Source organism: Haliotis cracherodii, unplaced genomic scaffold (genome assembly GCF_022045235.1).
Source record: "Haliotis cracherodii isolate W230 unplaced genomic scaffold, xgHalCrac1.p SCAF_18, whole genome shotgun sequence".
Taxonomy (NCBI): domain Eukaryota; kingdom Metazoa; phylum Mollusca; class Gastropoda; order Lepetellida; family Haliotidae; genus Haliotis; species Haliotis cracherodii.
The window spans coordinates 24908523-24933552 of NW_027266273.1; the positions used below are offsets into that span (position 1 = coordinate 24908523).

General features: G+C 45.6%; 1 protein-coding gene across 2 annotated transcripts in view; it reads left to right on the forward strand.

Moving 5' to 3' along the window:
• The window catches only part of LOC139465437 (transient receptor potential cation channel subfamily M member-like 2), a 72986-nt gene that overhangs the window by 25995 nt on the left and 21961 nt on the right, over nt 1-25030 (forward strand). For both annotated transcript variants that reach the window (XM_071247149.1, XM_071247150.1), the window contains exons 18-33: nt 896-1026; nt 1198-1298; nt 1765-1990; nt 2589-2711; nt 2959-3038; nt 6341-6434; nt 7985-8113; nt 9104-9358; nt 9715-9889; nt 10494-10656; nt 15786-15976; nt 17270-17408; nt 21863-22031; nt 22880-22994; nt 23772-23935; nt 24119-24204. In XM_071247149.1, coding sequence (XP_071103250.1) covers nt 896-1026; nt 1198-1298; nt 1765-1990; nt 2589-2711; nt 2959-3038; nt 6341-6434; nt 7985-8113; nt 9104-9358; nt 9715-9889; nt 10494-10656; nt 15786-15976; nt 17270-17408; nt 21863-22031; nt 22880-22994; nt 23772-23935; nt 24119-24204 — 2341 coding nt within the window. The remainder of the gene's footprint in view (nt 1-895; nt 1027-1197; nt 1299-1764; nt 1991-2588; nt 2712-2958; nt 3039-6340; nt 6435-7984; nt 8114-9103; nt 9359-9714; nt 9890-10493; nt 10657-15785; nt 15977-17269; nt 17409-21862; nt 22032-22879; nt 22995-23771; nt 23936-24118; nt 24205-25030) is intronic.

Genomic DNA, 25030 nt, shown 5'->3' on the forward strand with positions numbered 1-25030 from the left:
CATGCTTGTTGTCATCAAGGTACAAATACATGCTTGTTGTCATCAAGGTACCAATACATGCTTGTTGTCATCAAGGTACAAGTACATGCTTGTTGTCTTCAAGGTACCAGTACATGCTTGTTGTCATCAAGGTACCAATACATGCTTGTTGTCATCAAGGTACAAATACATGCTTGTTGTCATCAAGGTACAAATACATGCTTGTTGTCATCAAGGTACCAGTACATGCTTGTTGTCATCAAGGTACAAGTACATGCTTGTTGTCTTCAAGGTACCAGTACATGCTTGTTGTCTTCAAGGTACCAGTACATGCTTGTTGTCTTCAAGGTACCAGTACATGCTTGTTGTCATCAAGGTACCAGTACATGCTTGTTGTCATCAAGGTACAAGTACATGCTTGTTGTCATCAAGGTACCAGTACATGCTTGTTGTCATCAAGGTACCAGTACATGCTTGTTGTCATCAAGGTGCCAGTACATGCTTGTTGTCATCAAGGTACCAGTACATGCTTGTTGTCATCAAGGTACAAGTACATGCTTGTTGTCATCAAGGTACCAGTACATGCTTGTCATCAAGGTACCAGTACATGCTTGTTGTCATCAAGGTACAAGTACATGCTTGTTGTCATCAAGACTTGTACATGCGGCTTACTGCCATGTATTGCTCTCGTATGATAAAACTCAGAAAATCTTTTCATTAGGAGATGCTGTGGGATCAGTGTTTGGATTTTTTGGTAAATTTGAGACTAAAGATAAATAAAAATCCTCATTTAGTTTTCTAAGAGCAAGAGATCTTGAGATGCATCAATTCTGGCCTGGGAAATGTGTATCTGCAATGTCAAGGATGCTGTTAACACATCACATATTCATGAATGATGCTTCGTGCTGTGTTACAGAGCAGGAGCCAGGATCTGATCCACAGGTCAGCAAGCACTTGCAGTTACATCGGCCCATCCAGGAGCTGTTCATCTGGTCGGTCCTCATGAACAGGCAGGAGCTCGCTAAACTGTTCTGGAGAGAAGGGAACGTAAGTCTCATACAGGCTGGGAACATTAGTCTCATACGTGCAGGGAGCGTATATCTTCACAATGGGAGGGAAGCATGAGTCACCAACTGACAAAGAATGTCAACAACCTGTACACCATCATGTCTGCCCCGTCCTGTAAACTGTGTGTTGTGAAGATGCCCTTTGTTTCAGGAGCAAACAGCTGCAGCTCTGGTTGCCAACAGCATTCTCAAGGCTCTGCGCAAGTGTACAGATGATGCCGAGCTGATGAAAACACTGGAGTCGAATGCGAAGTGAGTCAATCCATATTCCTATGTCAACCTTGAGTTGATACACCACTTATCTCTATGTCAGGTGTTGTATAATATATCTATGAAACAGTTAGAGAACCTAGCAGAGCAGTCCAAGGTATCCTATCTACCCTGTGTCCCCAGTAAGTTTGAGGACTTCTCCCCTCCTGGCCTTTGTCTCCAGTGAGTTTGAGGACTTCTCCCCTCCTGCCCTGTGTCCCCAGTGAGTTTGAGGACTTCTCCCCTCCTGCCCTGTGTCCCCAGTGAGTTTGAGGACTTCACCCCTCCTGCCCTGTGTCCCCAGTGAGTTTGAGGACTTCACCCCTCCTGGCCTGTGTCCCCAGTGAGTTTGAGGACTTCTCCCCTCCTGGCCTGTGTCCCCAGTGAGTTTGAGGACTTCTCCCCTCCTGGCCTGTGTTCCCAGTGAGTTTGAGGACTTCTACTCTATACGCCTGTGCTGTGTTTCCAGTGAATTTGAAGACCTGGCAGTCGGGGTTCTCAACAGCTGCTACAACTCAGATGAGCAGAAGGCCCAGGATCTGTTGATCAGGGAGCTGGAGAACTGGGGCAGGGCCACGACCGTCCTCATCGCAGTGGAAGCAGACAGCAAGAAGTTTGTGTCACAGACAGCATGCCAGTCTCTCCTCAACAGCATCTGGATGGGCAAAATGTCAATGGACAATGGAAAGATACTGGTATGTGGGCACATGGAAGTGATGGTTAACATGACAGTTAGTGTTGCTTGATAAAGGACCTGGACTGAAATCACCCGTTTATCACCTGTGAAGATCTGGGTTAGAATTTGTCTTCAGCAACCCATGCCTGATGAAAGAGTTGACTAACGTGACGTGGTCAGCTCTCTGACTTGGTTGATGCATGTCATCACAACACCATTGCATTGATCGATGCTCATGATGTCATACACTGGATCATCTGGTCCAGACTTGATTATTTACAGACTGCCATTATATAGCTGAAATATTGCTGAGTGTGGCTTTCTATGACACTACAACTTATAATATGCAAGTTAAAGATAACGAGTCCAGTAAAGTATCTTCGTGCTGTGTTATTTTTGATGCTTAAGAAACAGTCATAGTTTTCTTGCTCATCACAAGAACAACCGTAAAACATTTCAAACTCACTTCTAAAAGACAACTTTATCTTAAAATCGAGCCATCATCTGAGTATTTACAATGTCTGTGTAATGCCACACCCCTTGTTATAGCGAGAGTCCGAAAAAGTATGGTGTCCGAAAACATATGATCCGACAATATATTGTGCCTTGTGTTGCAGCTTGTGTCCAGCATGTTCTTCTTCCCCCTCATCTGGTTCATCATCCGGTTCCGGGAGGAGGAGAAGGCCAAGTTTGAGGCTCTCATTTCATCCCAGTCTGACGGAAAGAAGCCAGCAGGAATGGTAGGTCTCATTATGAGGGTGGAATACTTCAAGGTAACATGATGATGGCAGCACAGCGTGAGATGGGTGCACTGACAAGATAGTCATGAACGTGACTTAAGCACCATTGTTGTCTTAGGTCAGTGATTGGAAACGTACGACTGTATTCCTCTAGCAGCTAACGAGATGACTGTCTGGGAATATTCTATGACACAGTTTAGAATGGAAGTAAACTGACTGAGTGTCTGCTGTACTTTGTCTGTCACAGGGCAGCAAGCCACCTCTGAGCCGGGAGAACACGATGAACCTGGAGCGAACTCCTACGCGGCTGGACATGAAGGAGCAGCAGTGAGTAGCCAGTAGCTTGTAGTCAGTAGCTTGTAGTCAGTAGCTGGTAGCAAGTAGCTTGTAGTCAGTAGCTGGTAGCAAGTAGCTTGTCAGTAGCCTGTAGCTGGTAGCAAGTAGCTTGTAGTCAGTAGCTTGTAGTCAGTAGCTGGTAGCAAGTAGCTTGTAGTCAGTAGCTTGTAGTCAGTAGCTGGTAGCAAGTAGCTTGTCAGTAGCCTGTAGTCAGTAGCCTGTAGCTTGTAGTCAGTAGCTGGTAGCAAGTAGCTTGTCAGTAGCCTGTAGTCAGTAGATGGTAGCAAGTAGCTTGTAGTTAGTAGCCTGTAGTCAGTAGCTTGTAGCCTGTAGTCAGTAGCCTGTAGCTTGTAGTCAGTAGCTGGTAGCAAGTAGCTTGTAGTCAGTAGCTTGTAGCCTGTAGTCAGTAGTCAGTAGCTTGTAGTCAGTAGCTGGTTGCAAGTAGCTTGTAGTCAGTAGCTGGTAGCAAGTAGCTTGTAGTCAGTAGCTGGTAGCAAGTAGCTTGTAGTTAGTAGCCTGTAGTCAGTAGCTTGTAGCCTGTAGTCAGTAGTCAGTAGCTTGTAGTCAGTAGCTGGTTGCAAGTAGCTTGTAGTCAGTAGCTGGTAGCAAGTAGCTTGTAGTCAGTAGCTTGTAGTCAGTAGCTGGTTGCAAGTAGCTTGTAGTCAGTAGCTTGTAGTCAGTAGCTGGTAGCAAGTAGCTTGTCAGTAGCCTGTAGCTGGTAGCAAGTAGCTTGTAGTCAGTAGCTGGTAGCAAGTAGCTTGTCAGTAGCCTGTAGCTGGTAGCAAGTAGCTTGTAGTCAGTAGCTTGTAGTCAGTAGCTGGTAGCAAGTAGCTTGTAGTCAGTAGCTTGTAGTCAGTAGCTGGTTGCAAGTAGCTGGTAGTCAGTAGCTGGTAGTCAGTAGCTGGTAGCAAGTAGCTTGTCAGTAGCCTGTAGCTGGTAGCAAGTAGCTTGTAGTCAGTAGCTTGTAGTCAGTAGCTGGTTGCAAGTAGCTTGTAGTCAGTAGCTGGTAGCAAGTAGCTTGTAGTCAGTAGCTGGTAGCAAGTAGCTTGTAGTCAGTAGCTGGTAGCAAGTAGCTTGTCAGTAGCCTGTAGCTGGTAGCAAGTAGCTTGTAGTCAGTAGCTGGTAGCAAGTAGCTTGTAGTCAGTAGCTGGTAGCAAGTAGCTTGTAGTCAGTAGCCTGTAGTCAGTAGCTGGTAGCAAGTAGCTTGTAGTCAGTAGCTGGTAGCAAGTAGCTTGTAAGTAGCCTGTAGCTGGTAGCAAGTAGCTTGTAGTCAGTAGCTGGTAGCAAGTAGCTTGTCAGTAGCCTGCAGCTGGTAGCAAGTAGCTTGTAGTCAGTAGCTGGTAGCAAGTAGCTTGTCAGTAGCCTGTAGCTTGTCAGTAGCCTGTAGCTGGTAGCAAGTAGCTTGTAGTCAGTAGCTTGTAGTCAGTAGCTGGTAGTCAGTAGCTTGTAGTCAGTAGCTGGTAGTCAGTTGCTTGTAGTCAGTAGCTGGTAGTCAGTAGCTTGTAGTCAGTAGCTGGTAGTCAGTAGCTGGTAGCAAGTAGCTTGTAGTCAGTAGCTGGTAGCAAGTAGCTTGTCAGTAGCCTGTAGCTTGTAGTTAGTAGCCTGTAGTCAGTAGCCGGTGGCAAGTAGCTGGTTGTCAGTAGCTGGTAGTCAGTAGCCTGTAGTCAGTAGCTTGTAGAGAGTAGTCGGTAGCCTGTAGACAGTAGCTTGTAGTCAGTAGCTGGTAGTTAGTAGCCTGTAGTCAATAGCTTGTAGCTTGTAGTCAGTAGCCTGTAGCTTGTAGTCAGTAGCTGGTAGCACGTAGCTTGTAGACAGTAGCCTGTAGTCAGTAGCTTGTAGTCAGTAGCCTGTAGTCAGTAGCTTGTAGCCTGTAGTCAGTAGCCAGTAGCTTGTAGTCAGTAGCCTGTAGTCAGTAGCTTATAGTCAGTAGCCAGTAGCTTGTAGTCAGTAGCTTGTAGCCAGTAGCTTGTAGTCAGTAGCCTGTAGTCAGTAGCTTATAGTCAGTAGCCAGTAGCCTGTAGTCAGTAGCTTGTAGTCAGAAGCTTGTAGTCAGAAGCTTGTAGCCTGTAGTCAGTAGCCAGTAGCTTGTAGTCAGTAGCCTGTAGTCAGTAGCTTATAGTCAGTAGCCTGTAGTCAGTAGCTTGTAGTCAGTAGCTTGTAGCCTGTAGTCAGTAGCCAGTAGCTTGTAGTCAGTAGCCTGTAGTCAGTAGCTTATAGTCAGTAGCCAGTAGCCTGTAATCAGTAGCCAGTAGTCAGTAGCTTGTAGTCAGAAGCTTGTAGACATTGCCTGTAGTCAGTAGCTTGTAGTCAGTAGCTTGTAGACATTGCCTGTAGTCAGTAGCTTGAAGTCAGTAGCTTGTAGCCTGTAGTCAGTAGCTTGTAGACAGTAGCTTGTAGTCAGTAGCTTGTAGTCAGAAGCTTGTAGACATTGCTTGTAGTCAGTAGCTTGTAGTCAGTAGCCTGTAGCCTGTAGTCAGTAGCCTGTAGTCAGTAGCCTGTAGTCAGTAGCTTGTACTCAGTAGCTTGTAGTCAGTAGCTTAGTCAGTAGCCAGTAGCCTGTAGTCAGTAGCTTGTAGTCAGAAGCTTGTAGACATTGCCTGTAGTCAGTAGCTTGTAGACATTGCCTGTAGTCAGAAGCTTGTAGTCAGTTGCCTGTAGCCAGTAGCTGGTAGCAAGTAGCTTGTAGACATTGCCTGTAGTCAGTAGCTTGTAGCAAGTAGCTTGTAGACAGTAGCCTGTAGTCAGTAGCTTGTAATGAGTAGCCTGTAGTCAGTAGCTTGTAGTCTTTAGATTGTAGTCAGTAGCCTATAGCCAGTAGCTTGTAGCCTGTAGTCAGTAGCTTGTAGGCAGTAGCCTGTAGTCAGTAGCCAGTAGCTTGTAGTCAGTAGCTGGTAGCTTGTAGACAGTAGCTGGTAGTAGCTTCATTTGAAGCCTTGTAATTGCCCATATAAGGATCTATCTGTTGAGTATCTAACAACTTTTAGCCTTCTGTATGCCCAGATGAGTATCTAACAGCTTTTAGCCTTCTGTATGCCCAGATGAGTATCCAACAGCTTTTAGCCTTCTGTATGCCCAGATGAGGCTCTATCTGTTGAGTATCTAACAGCGTTTAGCCTTCTGTATGCCCAGATGAGGCTCTATCTGTTGAGTATCTAACAGCTTTTAGCCTTCTGTATGCCCAGATGAGGCCCTATCTGTTGGGTTTTTAACAGTTTTTAGCCTTCTGTATGCCCAGATGAGGCTCTTTCTGTTGAGTGAGTCCTAGCTTCACATTCTGCCATTACTCCTTTCAGAGATGAACCTAAACACAGAGTGAGACGGATCAACCCGTTCAGGAAGCTGATGCTGTTCTACACAGCACCTGTCATCATCTTCAGCCTCAATGTGGTGAGTTGAGAGCAAGGGACTCATTCATAAAACAATGAGCCTGCTACAACTATCGTAAATCATCTAGTTTGGTATACACCCAGCAGTGTTGACATGCCAAGATTGCTTTGTGAAACAGGGTTTGCTCAGATTTGAAAATGGCTTTATTATAAAGGCATCAGTAAAGAAATACTTAAGTGGGTAAAGAAGAGCTTCATATTGATGGGAATACTGATGGAACATCCCCAAATCACCACCATATTAATTATTTGTGACCGGCATTGTTCAAGATATTCAAGATCTGTTGTGCCTTCCTGACCAATACAGTGTTGTTCCTGATCTCCTTTCTGGTGTTCCTGACTGAACTATACAATGTTTTCCTGATGTCCTTTCTGTTGTTCCTGACTGAACTATACAATGTTTTCCTGATGTCCTTTCTGTTGTTCCTGACTGAACTATACAATGTTTTCCTGATGTCCTTTCTGTTGTTCCTGACTGAACTATACAATGTTGTTCCTTGTGTCCTACCTGGTGTTCCTGAACTATACAATATTGTTCCTGATGTTCTTTCTGTTGTTCCTGAAGTATACAATGTTGTTCCTGAAGGCCTTTCTGTTGTTCCTGAACTATACAATGTTGTTCCTGAAGTCCTTTCTGTTGTTCCTGAACTATATACAATATTGTTCCTGATGTTCTTTCTGTTGTTCCTGAAGTATACAATGTTGTTCCTGAAGGCCTTTCTGTTGTTCCTGAACTATACAATATTGTTCCTGAAGTCATTTCTGTTGTTCCTGAACTATACAATGTTGTTCCTGAAGTCCTTTCTGTTGTTCCTGAACTATACAATATTGTTCCTGAAGTCCTTTCTGTTGTTCCTGAACTATACAATATTGTTCCTGAAGTCATTTCTGTTGTTCCTGAACTATACAATGTTGTTCCTGAAGTCCTTTCTGTTGTTCCTGAACTATACAATATTGTTCCTGAAGTCATTTCTGTTGTTCCTGAAGTATACAATATTGTTCCTGAAGTCCTTTCTGTTGTTCCTGAAGTATACAATGTTGTTCCTGAAGTCCTTTCTGTTGTTCCTGAACTATACCATGTTGTTCCTGAAGTCCTTTCTGTTGTTCCTGAAGTATACAATGTTGTTCCTGATGTTCTTTCTGTTGTTCCTGAACTATACAATGTTGTTCCTGAAGGCCTTTCTGTTGTTCCTGAACACTACAATGTTGTTCCTGAAGTCCTTTCTGTTGTTCCTGAACACTACAATGTTGTTCCTGAAGTCCTTTCTGTTGTTCCTGAACACTACAATGTTGTTCCTGATGTTCTTTCTGTTGTTCCTGAACACTACAATGTTGTTCCTGATGTCCTTTCTGTTGTCCCTGAACACTACAATGTTGTTCCTGTTGTTCTTTCTGTTGTTCCTGAACTATACAATGTTGTTCCTGATGTTCTTTCTGTTGTTCCTGAACTATACAATATTGTTCCTGAAGTCCTTTCTGTTGTCCCTGAACACTACAATGTTGTTCCTGATGTTCTTTCTGTTGTTCCTGAACTATACAATGTTGTTCCAGGTTTCCTATCTGTTGTTCCTTGGGATCTACAGCTACATCCTACTGATCCAGTTTAACAAAACATTCTCGGTGTTGGAAGGAATTCTCATATTCTGGGTGTTTACCATCATGGTGGAGGAGTGCCGACAGGTAAGTCATGGACAACCCTCAAGGGGTGGTGGCTGGTGGATGTGGGTGATGGCTGGTGGGTGTGGGTCTGGGTGTGGGTGTGGGTCTGGGTGTGGGTGTGGGTGGTGCCTGGTGCATGTGGGTGTGGGTGTGGGTGGTGCCTGGTGCATGTGGGTGTGGGTGGTAGTGGTAGATGGTGGGTGTGGGTGTGGGTGGTGGATGTGGGTGGTGGGCGTGGGGTGTGGATGTGGGTGGTGGATGTGGTTGTGGGTAATAGGTGGTGGGTGTGGATGTGGGTTGTGGGTTTGGGTGGTAGGCACTGGGTGGTGGGTGTGGGTAGTGGGTGGTGGGTGTTGATATGGATGTTGATGTGGATGTGGCTGTGGGTGGGATTTTTTTTAGTTGAATTCTGTACATTCTGTGATTTACACCCAAGTTGATATTCCTACTTTGACTTCCCCCATGGGGATTTATAGGTAGAGTGATATGTCATTTAATGTCACAGCAATATTCCAGATATGTCCTGACAGCCTGCCAGTTATCAAAATATTGTCCAAGCAAACACATGACTGAAGGAACGAGCCATGGGCCATGCCATCAGGGTAAACCACGTGCAGTCAGCCAATTCACAGATCCTAACCATGGAATCTTGACCTGAGTTGGCAAGAAAAGGATACTATGAACTACACTGACCTCAGTCCTGCATTACATAACCAAGGGTTTCCTATTTTTTCTTGCATTGCCTAAAGTCTAAGTGTACCTAACTGAGTATTGGTTGGGTACAATGGTTGCTTTATGTGACTCAGTACATACACTGTTGCAGTCTTTATGTTGCATCTCAACTTGTAAGGGAATCTGTAGAGTAAGAAATTAAAACTCAACTGATTGGTTTCAGATGATTTAGATGATTTTTCTATCCAGACTTGTTGGGATTGAAAAAAAATTGCATTGTTGTGTTTCGTCTACCTTGTCTTCAATAGTTGTCCATCCATCATCTTGCTTGTCCTGCAGATTGTTGCCAACAACGCCACGTCCATCAAGTCCAAACTGTACAGCTACTTCACCGACTCCTGGAACATCCTCGACCTCATCACCATCGTCCTCTTCACCACCGGGATGATCCTCCGCTTCATCCCTAACGATGAAAGCTTTAATGCAGCTCGGGTTGTCCTCAGCATCAACCTCATCTCCTTCTTCTTCCGCATCCTCCACATTTTCTCTGTCAACAAACAGCTGGGGCCAAAGCTGGTCATGATCAGGAGAATGGTAGGTAGAAGCAAGAGACTCACAGATGGGCTGCTGCTGCTGCTGCATATGTGAACTACTCAATCAGGCTGTGACAAAAACTTTGTTAACAATGGCATTGAACCTTTCTTTCTTATCATTCACTGAGAATAGTCATTGTCCAGAAGCTGTTTTCATTTACACATTGCCAAGATCCATTTTCTGTTGCAGCATTAGAAATTGCTACTAGTCCTGTGGTCTTTGCCAAACTGCCCAATAGTTAAGGTATCATAAGGACTAGTAGAAATATGCCATTTTGGGGGGTTTTGCTATATGTTATTATTATATAAGGACTAGTGGACTAAAAATGTCTCTACCACTGATGTTGTCCATTCCAGATTGACGACCTGATGTCATTTGTGGTGATCTTGATGGTGTTTATTGTGGCATATGCCATAGCATCAGAGGCCATCTTGTATCCCAACCAGGAGTTGACATGGGAACTCATCTACCGCCTGCCCCGGAAAGCTTACTGGACCATCTACGGAGAACTGTTCCTGGAGGAAATTGAAGGTACTGGCTGTGAATGGAGACTGAATGGTGTTGACCATGCACACATCTACCTGTGGATGGCTGTTTTGATCACCAGCTATGCCTCCTGTGAAATCTGAACTGATTGTCTATTGCCTTACACTCCTCCTTGTTGGGTACTTGGGTAGGATGGGTCCCAGGACTTGTTGTAAGAAGCCACTTAGTTGGAATGGATGGTCAGGCTCTGTGACATGGCTCATTCTGTCATTATGTCCTGATTGTGTGGTTCATGTTTTCAGTCACTAATTTACCTGGTCTAAAAGTGATTAACAAACCACTTCTGACTGCAGTGTAAAACAACATTCACTCACTTACTACTTGTCCGCCATCTTGACAGGCAGACAAGGGGTTGACAGTGGGAGTGGCAGACAAGGGGTTGACAGTGGGAGTGGCAGACAAGGGGTTGACAGTGGGAGTGGCAGACAAGGGGTTGACAGTGGGAGTGGCTGACAAGTGGTTGACAGTTGGATTGTCACATGTTTTATAAGAATTCTTTTTGCAATCCACTCATTAACATACAGTGCCACTGGCAAGAACGACCGAAACAAAAGTGTGAAATGTATCAAAACTGATTGTTGTATTGCAGGGTCGGCCGAGCCAGCTTGTAGTGATGACCCGGCCATTTACTTGAATGATCAGGCCGACCGATGTCCCACCAGCTACGGAAAGTTCCTGGTGCCAATCCTAATGGGTATCTACATCCTCCTGACCAACGTCCTCCTCCTCAACCTCCTCATCGCCATGTTCAGGTACCTTGATAACATCGCCAACAATGAAACAAAATTATATGCTTTGTATCAATTCATGCTGTGTTTTGGTACAATAATGGTTTAACTCCACTGCAGTGATGTACTCTATTAAGAATGATTATAATTTTTTTATGATATCATATATAAAGAAGGCATCATTGATGCAAAATAAATTGGGATTGTTTCTCATTCAGCTGTTTTTTCGAAATACAAATGGTTCTTGCTGAATCTTGGGACTTGCATGTGAAAGCACCTTGTCATTGTTGATATACTGCTGTGTTGCGGGCAGGTCGTTCACAGGAGATGTTTTATGGAAGTAAGGGTCTGAAAGGTTCTTGAAAGTTTGGTTTTATTGGCTGAGAGCTGCGCTATGGGAGGAACAAGAGGTCCAATATTATTTCAGCTGTCATGACGCTGGTGCTGCTATGTTTCATCTATAACTGATCATGTGACGCTGGTGCTGCTATCTTTCAGTGATAATTTATTGTGTGACCTTGTGCTGCTATCTTTCAGCGATAATTCATCATGTTTGTACTGGTGCTGGTATGTTTCAGCGATAATTCATCATGTTTGTACTGGTGCTGGTATGTTTCAGCAATAATTCATCATGTTTGTACTGGTGCTGGTATGTTTCAGCAATAAATCATCATATGACCCTGGGTGCTGTTATGTTTCAGCGATTGTTCATGGTGTGACCGTGGTGCTGGTATGTTTCAGCTATGTGTTTGAGATGATGCAGCAGAACACTGATAGCATCTGGAAGTTCAGTCGGCTGCAGGTTGTCATGGAGTACTGTCTGCGCCCCAACCTCCCGCCACCATTTATCATTATCAGTCACCTCATTCTGCTCTGTCGCTGGTCCAAGCACTGCAGCTGTTCCAAACTTGGCACAGAAAGTTCAGTGTTTTGTAAGTTGCATGTTGTGCATGTGCATGTGCTGTAGCATGTCGCGCCTCCACCTCTATGGGCATGTGTGTTGTTCTTCCACTGCATACGCTGCTGCTGCTGCTCAAAATCCTGCATCACCTCGTAAACTTGCTTCTCGCTTCTGCTCCCAGGCCATCTCCGCCATGAGCGTCACGTTGATGCATGCTTGACTTCATTTCTGGGCATCAGTTTTAATTGCTTGCCTGCTGTGAAATAAGAGCTTATTGGTTGTGAATATATTTGTCCCTTCCTCCTGCTCCTCTTCCTCCTGCTCCTCTTCCTCCTGCTCCTCTAATTCTTCCGTGGCTTCTACCTCCGGTCCTGTTGTATCCCAACCTTGCTTCCCCTTCTGCATCTGTTGTTTCATGTCCACTTACCCTCATAGGCTGTATCCTGGCTTCCCATATTTGGCTTCTGCAAAACCCGTGTATAACCGGCTACGTTCACCTTTTGTGCCTTGAAAATACTTGTGTATAACTTGACTGCCTTGAATATGTATAACATCTATTACATTTATTGTCACCACCTTGAAAAATCCTGTGTAGAACCCACTACACTGACCTTGTGTGCCTTGAAAATCCTTGTGTTTAACTACTGCATATATCTTATATCAAACTTGCTACAGTTACCTAGATTGCCTTGAAATTCCCTTTGTCAAACTTGCTACAATTACCTAGACTGCCTTGAAAAACCCTGTGTCAAACTTGCTACAATTACATTGACTGCCATGAAAATCTCTGTGTAGAACTTGCTACAATTACCTAGACTGCCTTGAATATCCCTGTGTATAACCCACTATATTTACCTCGACTGGCTTGAATATCCCTGTGTACCCACAATATTTACCTCGACTGCCTTGAATATCCCTGTGTATAACCCGCTATGTTTACCTTGTCTGCCTTGAATATCCCTGTGTATAACCCACTATATTTACCTTGGCTGCCTTAAATATCCCCGTGTATAACCCACTATGTTTACCTTGTCTGCCTTGAATATCCCTGTGTATAACCCACTATATTTCCCTTGGCTGCCTTAAATATCCCCGTGTATAACCCACTATGTTTACCTTGTCTGCCTTGAATATCCCCGTGTATAACCCACTATATTTACCTCGGCTGCCTTGAATATCCCCATGTATAACCCACTATATTTACCTCGGCTGCCTTGAATATCTCTCTGTATAACCCACTATATTTACCTCGGCTGCCTTGAATATCCCCGTGTATAACCCACTATATTACCTCGGCTGCCTTGAATATCCCCGTGTATAACCAACTATATTTACCGCGGCTGCCTTGAATATCTCTCTGTATAACCCACTATATTTACCTTGTCTGCCTTGAATATCCCTCTGTATAACCCACTATATTTACCTCGGCTGCCTTGAATATCACCGTGTATAACCCACTATATTTACCTCGGCTGCCTTGAATATCACCGTGTATAACCCACTATATTTACCTTGTCTGCCTTGAATATCCCTCTGTATAACCCACCATATTTACCTCGGCTGCCTTGAATATCCCTCTGTATAACCCACTATATTTACCTCGGCTGCCTTGAATATCACCGTGTATAACCCACTATATTTACCTTGTCTGCCTGGAATAATCCATCCCCATTTCCTTATCTCTAGCATGGTGCATGATTTGCCTTACTTAACCAAGTTTGGTTCACACTTAACTCTTCATTCTAAAACTGACACTATAAGAAGAAAAAATCCTGAACTTTGATTACAATATTCATTCAGCAGCAGTGCGCATCACATCCATGGTCACATTACCTCTTACCCTGTCTGCTAGTCCACACAGTGTGGTCTGAGGGAAACAGCTTGACTCAGTCAAAGTCTGAGCAGAGTGGAATTGATCAATGGAAACAGCTGACAAAACCATGCACATTCTCCTTGTTGTGGAAGCTGCCCATAAACAATTCCCTTCATCTTCATCAGTTGCCATATTCCTGAAGAAACCTTGTCACTGGTTCAGGTATCCATAGCTTGTCTTGTGTCTTGTGAAGGCCTTCATAGAATCAGTGGGTGGGTGTCTTCCTTGCCTGCCATCTCTGAAGCTGGTAGATGTCTACACAGGGTATCTCAACTGATGTAGCCAAGTACCCCATGCTTCTGGGCTTACCCAGCTGTAGTTGTCAGTATATACACAGCTGTAGTTGTCAGTATATACCCAGCTGTAGTTGTCAGTATATACCCAGCTGTAGTTGTCAGTATATACCCAGCTGTAGTTGTCAGTATATACCCAGCTGTAGTTGTCAGTATATACCCAGCTGTAGTTGTCAGTATATAACCCGCTGTAGTTGTCAGTATATACCCAGCTGTAGTTGTCAGTATATACCCAGCTGTAGTTGTCAGTATATAACCCGCTGTAGTTGTCAGTATATACCCAGCAGTAGTTGTCAGTATATACCCAGCTGTAGTCGTCAGTATATACCCAGCTATAGTTGTCAGTATATAACCAGCTGTAGTTGTCAGTATATAACCACCTGTAGTTTTCAGTATATAACCACCTGTAGTTGTCAGTATATACCCAGCTGTAGTTGTCAGTATATACCCAGCTGTAGTTGTCAGTATATACCCAGCAGTAGTTGTCAGTATATACCCAGCTGTGGTTGTCAGTATATACCCAGCAGTAGTTGTCAGTATATAACCCGCTGTAGTTGTCAGTATATACCCAGAAGTAGCTGTCAGCATATACCCAGCTGTAGTTGTCAGTATATACCCAGCTGTAGTTGTCAGTATATACCCAGCAGTAGTTGTCTTCCCAGTGGTATATAAACCCAGCTGTAGTTGTCAGTATATACCCAGCTGTAGTCGTTAGTATATACCCTTCTTCCTATGTATCCTATATTGTGCCTGTCTCTCTGTTGTCCTATTGTGTTGGTTCCTTGTGGTCCTTGTGTGTTTATTCCCTACTGTTGAGGAGCTTGTGTATTTCCAAGTGGTGTTTATTCCCGGTCAGGAGCTTGTTTACTATTCCTTTGTGTTTATTTGCTCTGTTTAGCAAGGTGGTTTGTTGTGGGAGTTTTGTTGTTCTGTGCTTTTTGTCATTGTTCTTCCTGTCTTCTCTTGGTTTTCTCAGGGTCAGTTTGCCATGAATCTTAGGAATGTTAAATAGCAGTATTTCTGCTGTTAGCGCTGTTTTACAGACTCTCCAAAATTTTGATGAATTGATGAAATAACCTGTTTCTCAATGACCATGTTTCAACGATAGTTAAGAACCTTCAGTGAAAGTATGGTCAGCGGCAGGCTACATGTAAGTAACATGCGCCTCATGTCCAGAAACCACCTGCTCCATCTTCTCCTGGTAGTCCATTTGTCAAATAGGCTCTTAAGTGGGGTCAGATTTGTATATATAGTTCAAGAGGCTCTTAACCGGGGCCACATTGGTATGTAGTGCAAGAGGCTCTTAGGTGGGGTCAGATTGGTATGTAGTTCAAGAGGCTTTTAAGTGGGGTCAGACTGGTATGTAGTGCAAAAGGCTCTTAAGTGGGGTCAAATTGGTATGTAGTTCAAGAGGCTCTTAATCGGGGCCACATTGGTATGTAGTTCAAGAGGCTCTTAAGTGGGGTCAGACTGGTATGTAGTTCAAGAGGCTCTTAATCGGGGCCACATTGGTATGTAGTTCAAGAGGCTCTTAAGTGGGGTCAGATTGGTATGTAGTTCAAGAGGCTCTTAAGTGGGGTCAAATTGGTATGTAGTTCAAGAGGCTCTTAAGCGGTGCCACATTGGTATGTAGTTCAAGAGGCTCTTAAGTGGGGTCAGACTGGTATGTAGTTCAAGAGGCTCTTTATCGGGGCCACATTGGTATGTAGTTCAAGAGGCGCTTAAGTGGGGTCAGACTGGTATGTAGTTCAAGAGGCTCTTAATCGGGGCCACATTGGTATGTAGTTCAAGAGGCTCTTAAGTGGGGTCAAATTGGTATGTAGTTAAGGAAGCTCTTAAGTGGGGTCAAATTGGTATGTAGTTCAAGGTTATGGTTAAGAAGTTCTGGTTTCTGAAAATGGTCCAGATTGAGGAAACATTGTATATGGAAAATAGAGACAGTATTTTGGCCCTGGAAGTATTTCATGAATTTATCAATATCAATAGCTGGACTGCTGAAGCTGTTGTTGAACAATCATGGTCATGGGAAACAGGAGAATGTTTTCATTGTACATCTTGATGCTGACATGGTTGGTGTGGTTTTCAGCTACACCTTCCAACAAATCCAGGACAACACAGAGCTGTATTGGTACTTCCAGCGCTTCCAGCTCATCATCGAGTACAATTCCCGCCCTACCCTCCCTCCCCCCCTCATTGTCTTCAGTCATTTCTTGTACTTGTGCAAATGTTGCCTCCGTCGGTGTTGTGGAAAGACAGGGGATAGTCCTGGTGGCCTGCGTAAGTAGAAGCTAGACATGGTCAGTCAACTATATTCATGCTGAGCTGTCACTAATGTGAGTTTCACTTCCTGGAATGTTAACAAAGAACAAATTGATTAATATTTCGGCATTAAGATTTGAAAATATTTTTGGAAAATTACTCAGGATGAGATATATTGTTTCTGACCAGACCGAACTATTTCTGTTCTTATCTCTGCTCTAACCTTTCCTTCTGTCAGTACTTGTGTAACACGATTATTAGTTTCAGGTATTATTCTCCTTCTAACTGACATGATATTTATTCTATAGTGGAAACATTTATTATTCACATGTATTCAATTTTTTCTTTATCTATAACATATGCATGTGTTAATAAGATTGTACATATGTCAACAAAGTATCTGGTTTATCTAAGTAATACCTATGTGTGAGGAAAATAGTATATTGGTGTTTGTGGTATATGGTTTATCTAAGTAATCCTTTTATTGATGTCAGTACAGTATGTGATGTGTCTGAGTAATATGTAGGTGTTAGGAAAAGAGTTTATAGTTATTAGTACATTATATGAGGGGGTACGGGTGGACCAGCTGCCTAAGGCGAAGTAATTTTTTCTGTGCAGTTGCATCCTTTGTGCACGCCACAAACCTATGATCATAGGTTTCACCAAAGTGGTAAACGTCAGAGACCTGCACTTTCAGGCTTTCCTCCCACATTAAGCTGACACGCCGTGATATAATTGGAATACTGTTCAAAGAGACGTTAAATCCAACTCACTCACTCACATAACATGATTAATCAAAGTAAAATATAAGTGTTAGGACAACAGTATTAGGTTGTTATATCAGTGTATGATTCAGCAGTACTTTGTTGTAAGGAAAGTAGTGTATAGGTTTCAGTTTGGAATATGGTTTATTTAACTAACCCTCTATGTTAGGAGTGAGTTGGGTTTAGCACTTCTTTTAACAGTATTCCAGGTATATACCGGCGTGTCAGCTTAATGTGGGAGGAAAGCCCAAAGTGATGCGGGTCTTAGATGTTTACCACTTCGGTGAAACCCACGAGCACGGGTATGGGGCTGATAGACCTAGAAACATAATCGGGGCGAACTGGGATTCCCTGGGAACCCACAATCATAGGTTTCTGGCGTGCCCAAGGGACGCAACTCTGCACAGTGAATCGGCTTAGACGACTGGGCCACCCATGCCCCCTCTGTGTTAGGAAGATGGTAGATGTTTGTTTCTGGTTTAGCTAGAATGTAGCATCTTTGTTTTATCCATTTGAAGGTCACTGTGTATATGTGATGTGTCTTCAGGGAAGGTGTACAAGGACAAGAGACTGGAGGAGAAGCAGCTGGTGCAGTGGGAGAATGTCATTGCCGACGCCTTCCTTATGAAGACGGATGAGCGAGAGAAGGAGTCGGTTGAAAATCGAGTGCAGGCAACACTTACTAGGTGAGTCACAAATAGATCTCTCCTGAGCATGTGGATGACGAGTATATCAGATCTATGTTAGGCGTATTTGCAGCTACTTAAGATACATTACTAGAAGGTGAAAGGGTTTGATAGGATTTGCCTAGATTGGTGTGGACTGGGCTGTATGTCTATCATGTGGACAGGTGTGGACTAGGCTGTATGTCCAGCCATGTGGGCAGGTGTGGACTAGGCTGTATGTCCACCCATGTGGACAGGTGTGGACTAGGCTGTATGTCCAGCCATGTGGACAGGTGTGGACTACGGTGTATGTCCAGCCATGTGGACAGGTGTTGACTAGGGTGTATGTCTAGCCATGTGGACAGGTGTGGACTAGGGTGTATGTCCAGCCATGTGGACAGGTGTGGACTAGGGTGTATGTCCAGCCATGTGGGCAGGTGTGGACTAGGCTGTATGTCCAGCCATGTGGGCAGGTGTGGACTAGGGTGTATGTCCAGCCATGTGGACAGGTGTTGACTAGGCTGTATGTCCAGCCATGTGGACAGGTGTGGACTAGGCTGTATGTCCAGCCATGTGGACAGGTGTTGACTAGGGTGTATGTCCAGCCATGTGGACAGGTGTGGACTAGGGTGTATGTCTAGCCATGTGGACAGGTGTGGACTAGGGTGTATGTCCAGCCATGTGGACAGGTGTGGACTACGGTGTATGTCTAGCCATGTGGACAGGTGTGGACTAGGCTGTATGTCTAGCCATGTGGACAGGTGTGGACTAGGGTGTATGTCCAGCCATGTGGACAGGTGTGGACTACGGTGTATGTCTAGCCATGTGGACAGGTGTGGACTAGGGTGTATGTCCAGCCATGTGGACAGGTGTGGACTACGGTGTATGTCTAGCCATGTGGACAGGTGTGGACTACGCTGTATGTCCAGCCATGTGGGCAGGTGTGGACTAGGCTGTATGTCCAGCCATGTGGACAGGTGTGGACTAGGGTGTATGTCCACCCATGTGGACAGGTGTGGACTAGGCTGTATGTCCAGCCATGTGGACAGGTGTTGACTAGGGTGTATGTCCAGCCATGTGGACAGGTGTTGACTAGGGTGTATGTCCAGCCATGTGGGCAGGTGTGGACTAGGGTGTATGTCCAGCCATGTGGACAGGTGTGGACTACGGTGTATGTCTAGCCATGTGGACAGGTGTGGACTAGGCTGTATGTCCAGCCATGTGGGCAGGTGTGGACTAGGCTGTATGTCCAGCCATGTGGGCAGGTGTGGACTAGGCTGTATGTCTAGCCATGTGGACAGGTGTGGACTAGGGTGTATGTCCACCCATGTGGACAGGTGTGGACTAGGCTGTATGTCCAGCCATGTGGACAGGTGTTGACTAGGGTGTATGTCTAGCCATGTGGACAGGTGTGGACTAGGGTGTATGTCCAGCCATGTGGACAGGTGTTGACTAGGGTGTATGTCCAGCCATGTGGACAGGTGTTGACCAGGGTGTATGTCCAGCCATGTGGACAGGTGTTGACTAGGGTGTATGTCTAGCCATGTGGACAGGTGTGGACTAGGGTGTATGTCCAGCCATGTGGACAGGTGTGGACTAGGCTGTATGTCCAGCCATGTGGACAGGTGTGGACTACGGTGTATGTCTAGCCATGTGGACAGGTGTGGACTAGGCTGTATGTCCAGCCATGTGGGCAGGTGTGGACTAGGCTGTATGTCCAGCCATGTGGACAGGTGTGGACTAGGGTGTATGTCCACCCATGTGGACAGGTGTGGACTAGGCTGTATGTCTAGCCATGTGGACAGGTGTGGACTAGGGTGTATGTCTAGCCATGTGGGCAGGTGTGGACTAGGGTGTATGTCCAGCCATGTGGACAGGTGTTGACTAGGCTGTATGTCCACCCATGTGGACAGGTGTTGACTAGGGTGTATGTCCAGCCATGTGGGCAGGTGTGGACTAGGGTGTATGTCCAGCCATGTGGACAGGTGTGGACTACGGTGTATGTCCAGCCATGTGGACAGGTGTGGACTCGGGTGTATGTCCAGCCATGTGGGCAGGTGTTGACTAGGGTGTATGTCCAGCCATGTGGGCAGGTGTGGACTAGGCTGTATGTCTAGCCATGTGGACAGGTGTGGACTGGGCTGTATGTCTATCATGTGGACAGGTGTGGACTAGGGTGTATGTCCAGCCATGTGGACAGGTGTGGACTAGGCTGTATGTCCAGCCATGTGGACAGGTGTTGACTACGCTGTATGTCCAGCCATGTGGACAGGTGTGGACTACGCTGTATGTCTAGCCATGTGGACAGGTGTGGACTAGGCTGTATGTCCAGCCATGTGGACAGGTGTTGACTAGGGTGTATGTCCAGCCATGTGGACAGGTGTGGACTACGGTGTATGTCTAGCCATGTGGACAGGTGTTGACTAGGGTGTATGTCCAGCCATGTGGACAGGTGTGGACTAGGGTGTATGTCCAGCCATGTGGACAGGTGTTGACTAGGGTGTATGTCCAGCCATGTGGGCAGGTGTTGACTAGGGTGTATGTCCAGCCATGTGGACAGGTGTTGACTAGGGTGTATGTCCAGCCATGTGGACAGGTGTGGACTAGGGTGTATGTCCAGCCATGTGGACAGGTGTTGACTAGGGTGTATGTCCAGCCATGTGGACAGGTGTGGACTAGGCTGTATGTCCAGCCATGTGGACAGGTGTGGACTACGGTGTATGTCTAGCCATGTGGACAGGTGTTGACTAGGGTGTATGTCCAGCCATGTGGACAGGTGTGGACTACGGTGTATGTCTAGCCATGTGGGCAGGTGTGGACTAGGGTGTATGTCCAGCCATGTGGACAGGTGTGGACTACGGTGTATGTCCAGCCATGTGGACAGGTGTGGACTACGCTGTATGTCCAGCCATGTGGGCAGGTGTTGACTAGGGTGTATGTCCACCCATGTGGACAGGTGTTGACTAGGGTGTATGTCCACCCATGTGGACAGGTGTTGACTAGGGTGTATGTCCAGCCATGTGGACAGGTGTTGACTAGGGTGTATGTCCAGCCATGTGGGCAGGTGTGGACTAGGGTGTATGTCCAGCCATGTGGACAGGTGTTGACTAGGGTGTATGTCCAGCCATGTGGGCAGGTGTGGACTAGGGTGTATGTCCAGCCATGTGGACAGGTGTTGACTACGCTGTATGTCCAGCCATATGGGCAGGTGTGGACTAGGCTGTATGTCCAGCCATGTGGACAGGTGTTGACTAGGCTGTATATCCAGCCATGTGGGCAGGTGTGGACTAGGCTGTATATCCAGCCATTTGGGCAGGTGTGGACTAGGGTGTATGTCCAGCCATGTGGACAGGTGTTGACTAGGGTGTATGTCCAGCCATGTGGGCAGGTGTGGACTAGGGTGTATGTCCACCCATGTGGACAGGTGTTGACTAGGGTGTATGTCCAGCCATGTGGACAGGTGTTGACTAGGGTGTATGTCCAGCCATGTGGACAGGTGTTGACTAGGGTGTATGTCCACCCATGTGGACAGGTGTTGACTAGGGTGTATGTCCAGCCATGTGGACAGGTGTTGACTAGGGTGTATGTCCAGCCATGTGGACAGGTGTTGACTAGGGTGTATGTCCAGCCATGTGGACAGGTGTTGACTAGGGTGTATGTCCAGCCATGTGGACAGGTGTTGACTAGGGTGTATGTCCAGCCATGTGGACAGGTGTTGACTAGGGTGTATGTCCACCCATGTGGACAGGTGTTGACTAGGGTGTATGTCCAGCCATGTGGACAGGTGTTGACTAGGGTGTATGTCCAGCCATGTGGACAGGTGTTGACTAGGGTGTATGTCTAGCCATGTGGACAGGTGTTGACTAGGGTGTATGTCCAGCCATGTGGACAGGTGTGGACTAGGCTGTATGTCCAGCCATGTGGGCAGGTGTGGACTAGGGTGTATGTCCAGCCATGTGGGCAGGTGTGGACTAGGCTGTATGTCCAGCCATGTGGGCAGGTGTGGACTAGGCTGTATGTCCAGCCATGTGGACAGGTGTAGACTAAGGTGTATGTCTAGCCATGTGGACAGGTGTGGACTAGGCGGTATGTCCAGCCATGTGGGCAGGTGTGGACTAGGCTGTATGTCCAGCCATGTGGGCAGGTGTGGACTAGGGTGTATGTCCAGCCATGTGGACAGGTGTGCACTAGGCTGTATGACCAGGCATATGGGCAGGTGTGGACTAGGCTGTATGTCCAGCCATGTGGACAGGTGTGCACTAGGCTGTATGTCCAGCCATATGGGCAGGTGTGGACTAGGCTGTATGTCCAGCCATGTGGACAGGTGTTGACTAGGCTGTATGTCTAGCCATGTGGACAAGTTTAAGTATTGAAGGATTAGAAGAGTCCAAGAAACAAACCAAATGATCAGGTGAAACTCTTAATACCTTTCCTGGTGCCAAGGCAGCCATCTTCATGTGGTATTCTCTGTCCAGACTGGACCTGATCGCGACGAAGGTGGACGACCTCCAGGACACCCAGGCAGCAGGGGGCACCGTCATGGCAGCAGGGGCTGCTTTGAGAGAGGATGCTGACAGCGTACCCAACCCAGCCCTGTACATGCCGCCCGAGCTGGACGACAGACTCAAGCTCATCGAGGGCCAGGTAATGTGCAGTGTTAGTCTCTAGAGATTTCCAGATGTGAAATTACCACTATCTTAGATACATATCAGAATGCTTTGTGATAGCTTCAAGACGATAAACTGTCAAAATTGAAAATATGTGCAGTTTATTATTGTATTATTAGAATTTGATATTACATACAGGACATGAGAGGTGATGAAAGGGTTTATGTTAAGATTATAAAAAATGTCACACCTCCATTGACTTAGAAAAGGAGGGCACTTCTGAAAAAAGACATCAATGCTTCAGGAATTCTTTGAGGACAACAATTATACTCAAAATGTGTCATGTGATTTGAAAATGAAGTCTTATAAAATTCATTTTAGGTGCATTGACACTTAATATTGACCAGCTGTCTAAATGTATTTTCTAACTTCTTTATTGTGAAATGGACATTAATGATTACACTATCAATACAACACTATCTGTTGTGTGTTTCAGTGCCATGTAAAATCTTGACCTATGTCTTGTCTAACTTCTTTCAGTGGCATTTAGAAGTTGGAGTGATGAAGTAAGACGTTGTTGATGGCTGAGATTGCCACGTCTCCATGTAGACGGCGTATAACTTCTTTCAGTGGCATAATCACCTCTCTGTGTCCATCAACTAGTCACTGTAACAACTTAGATGTCAATAAGTGTATATATACCTATGTTGTTTAGCCCTATCCATCAATTGCTTGATAAAGGTGTTAGGATCTACACCGAAACGTCGCACTAATTGTAATAAAGAAGTTGTTCATCCATAGAACTTGTCTTACTTCATGTCTTGTCTGTTTTGTGGCAGTCCATTCAAACCTGACCTGAACCAGGAACTGTTGCTTTGTTTCCAGATGGTGCATACATTCAAGGCCCTGAACTGGATCATGAAGTCTCTGGCTCAAAACCAGATGGCATGCAAGGAGCCACGCCCTCAGCTGCCCGACCCGGAGCTTGCCATTAAACAACGTAGGTGTTTATTGCCCCAAGGGACCATGTACTTGTGAAGGGGTGGGGTAGGGGAGGGTCACTCAACAGACTTCAAGGAGACTTACAGCGTGGCAGTTCAGGGGCGGGCCATGACCAGCATCGACAATTGGTTTACTTACTGTTACAAGGCCAGTTAACTGTGTGCTCCAGATTCACTGTTGACTGTGTGTGTGTGTGTGAGTGGGTGAGTGAGTGTACGCATGTAAGTGTGTGTGTTCCAGGTCCACAGTTAACTGTGTGTGTGTGTGTGTGTTTTCCAGGTCCACTGTTGACTGTGGGTGTGTGTGAGTGGGTGAGTGAGTGAGTGAGTGTGTGCATGTAAGTGCGTGTGCTTCCAGGTCCACTGTTAACTGTGTGTGTGTGTGTGTGTATGTCTGTGTGTGTGTCTGTGTGTTCCATGTCCACAGTTAACTCTGTGTGTGTGCATGCATGGTGTGACACACAGACATCTGTGTGTATGTCTGTGTGTGTGTCTGTGTGTGTGTCTGTGTGTTCCATGTCTACAGTTAACTCTGTGTGTGTGTTCCAGGTCAACAGTTAACACTGTGTGTGTGTGTTCCAGGTCAACAGTTAACTCTGTGTGTGTGTTCCAGGTCAACAGTTAACTCTGTGTGTGTGTGTTCCAGGTCAACAGTTAACTCTGTGTGTGTGTGTTCCAGGTCAACAGTTAACTCTGTGTGTGTGTGTTCCAGGTCAACAGTTAACTCTGTGTGTGTATGTTCCAGGTCAACAGTTAACTCTGTGTGTGTGTTCCAGGTCAACAGCGGGAGGAGGAGGAGGCCCAACAAGACCGGGACCTGGTGCGGTCTCTCCGCATACAACGCTACCAGTACCACTTCGAGTCTCGCAACTCCCCCTACCCAGGCTCCCATCCCCAGGTTCAGCGTTACCCAGTGCCTGATGAGAAGGTGCCATGGAATGTGAGTGCTTTATCATGTCACTGTTGAAGTCCAGGTTGGTTTGTGGAGTGTGTCAGTGATGTTCTACACGACCATGATACTTTGGAAGATATTTCAAATATTCTGATTTCTTTGTAATTCTGGAGCCGCTTTTTTTTCAATGTCACATATGCTTGGTAGGAACATTTTCTCTGTGTGTTCCAGGAACCCTTCCCTGAATATGTACCAGTTGTATACAGTCATGACTTCATCAAGAACAAGGATTGGGCTGATCCAGATCTCATGTCACTGTAAGTTAATGCCACTGTCAGAGCTGCAGTGACTTTATGCCCATGAACTTTGTCTGTTGACTTGTTGCCCGGTGACTTTGTGTGTTGACTGTATGCCCAATGACTTTGTTGACTTGTTGCCCCTTGACTTTGTATGTGGTGACTGTATGCCCGGTGACTTTGTCTGTTGACTGTATGTCATTTGACTATATGCTCAGTGACTGTCTGTTGACTGTAGGCCTTTCAATCTTATGCCCATTGACTTGATGCCTGTTGACCTAGTGCCTTGTTGACCTTATGCCTGTTGACCTTATGCCTGTTGACCTAGTGCCTGTTGACATTATGCCTGTTGATCTAGTGCCTGTCATCTTCCCGAGGCAAGAGAGTTAACTGACTTTAAAAGTCCAGTTTCCACCCTTGCCGAACTAGGCTGGAATTCCTGGGCTCGACCGTAGAGCCACCACTGGTTGTTACGAGTTATGTTCCTTCTAAGCCTCTCCTATGGACCAAACAGATTCCACCTCTCGTATCACTTGCATTTGTTTTAAACAAAATGGTGGCGCCCAGTCAAAACGATCTAATTGATAATCAAGATCTATATTGTGATAAAACGGGTCTTACATAGTGAAGTGCATCAAATCACGTGAGCACCTTGATTATAAACATCAAAAGACTTGGAAAATATCTGTTGACAACGAGTTGGCGGTGCACATGCTTTGCAAATCCTGCAATCGACAGAAATCTGCACGACATTTTACAAACCGGATTTCGATTTCGGTGCACGATTTTGATAGGACTATGCATAGACTCGTTAGCCCAGCCAAAATATAACTCCATAATACCAGCC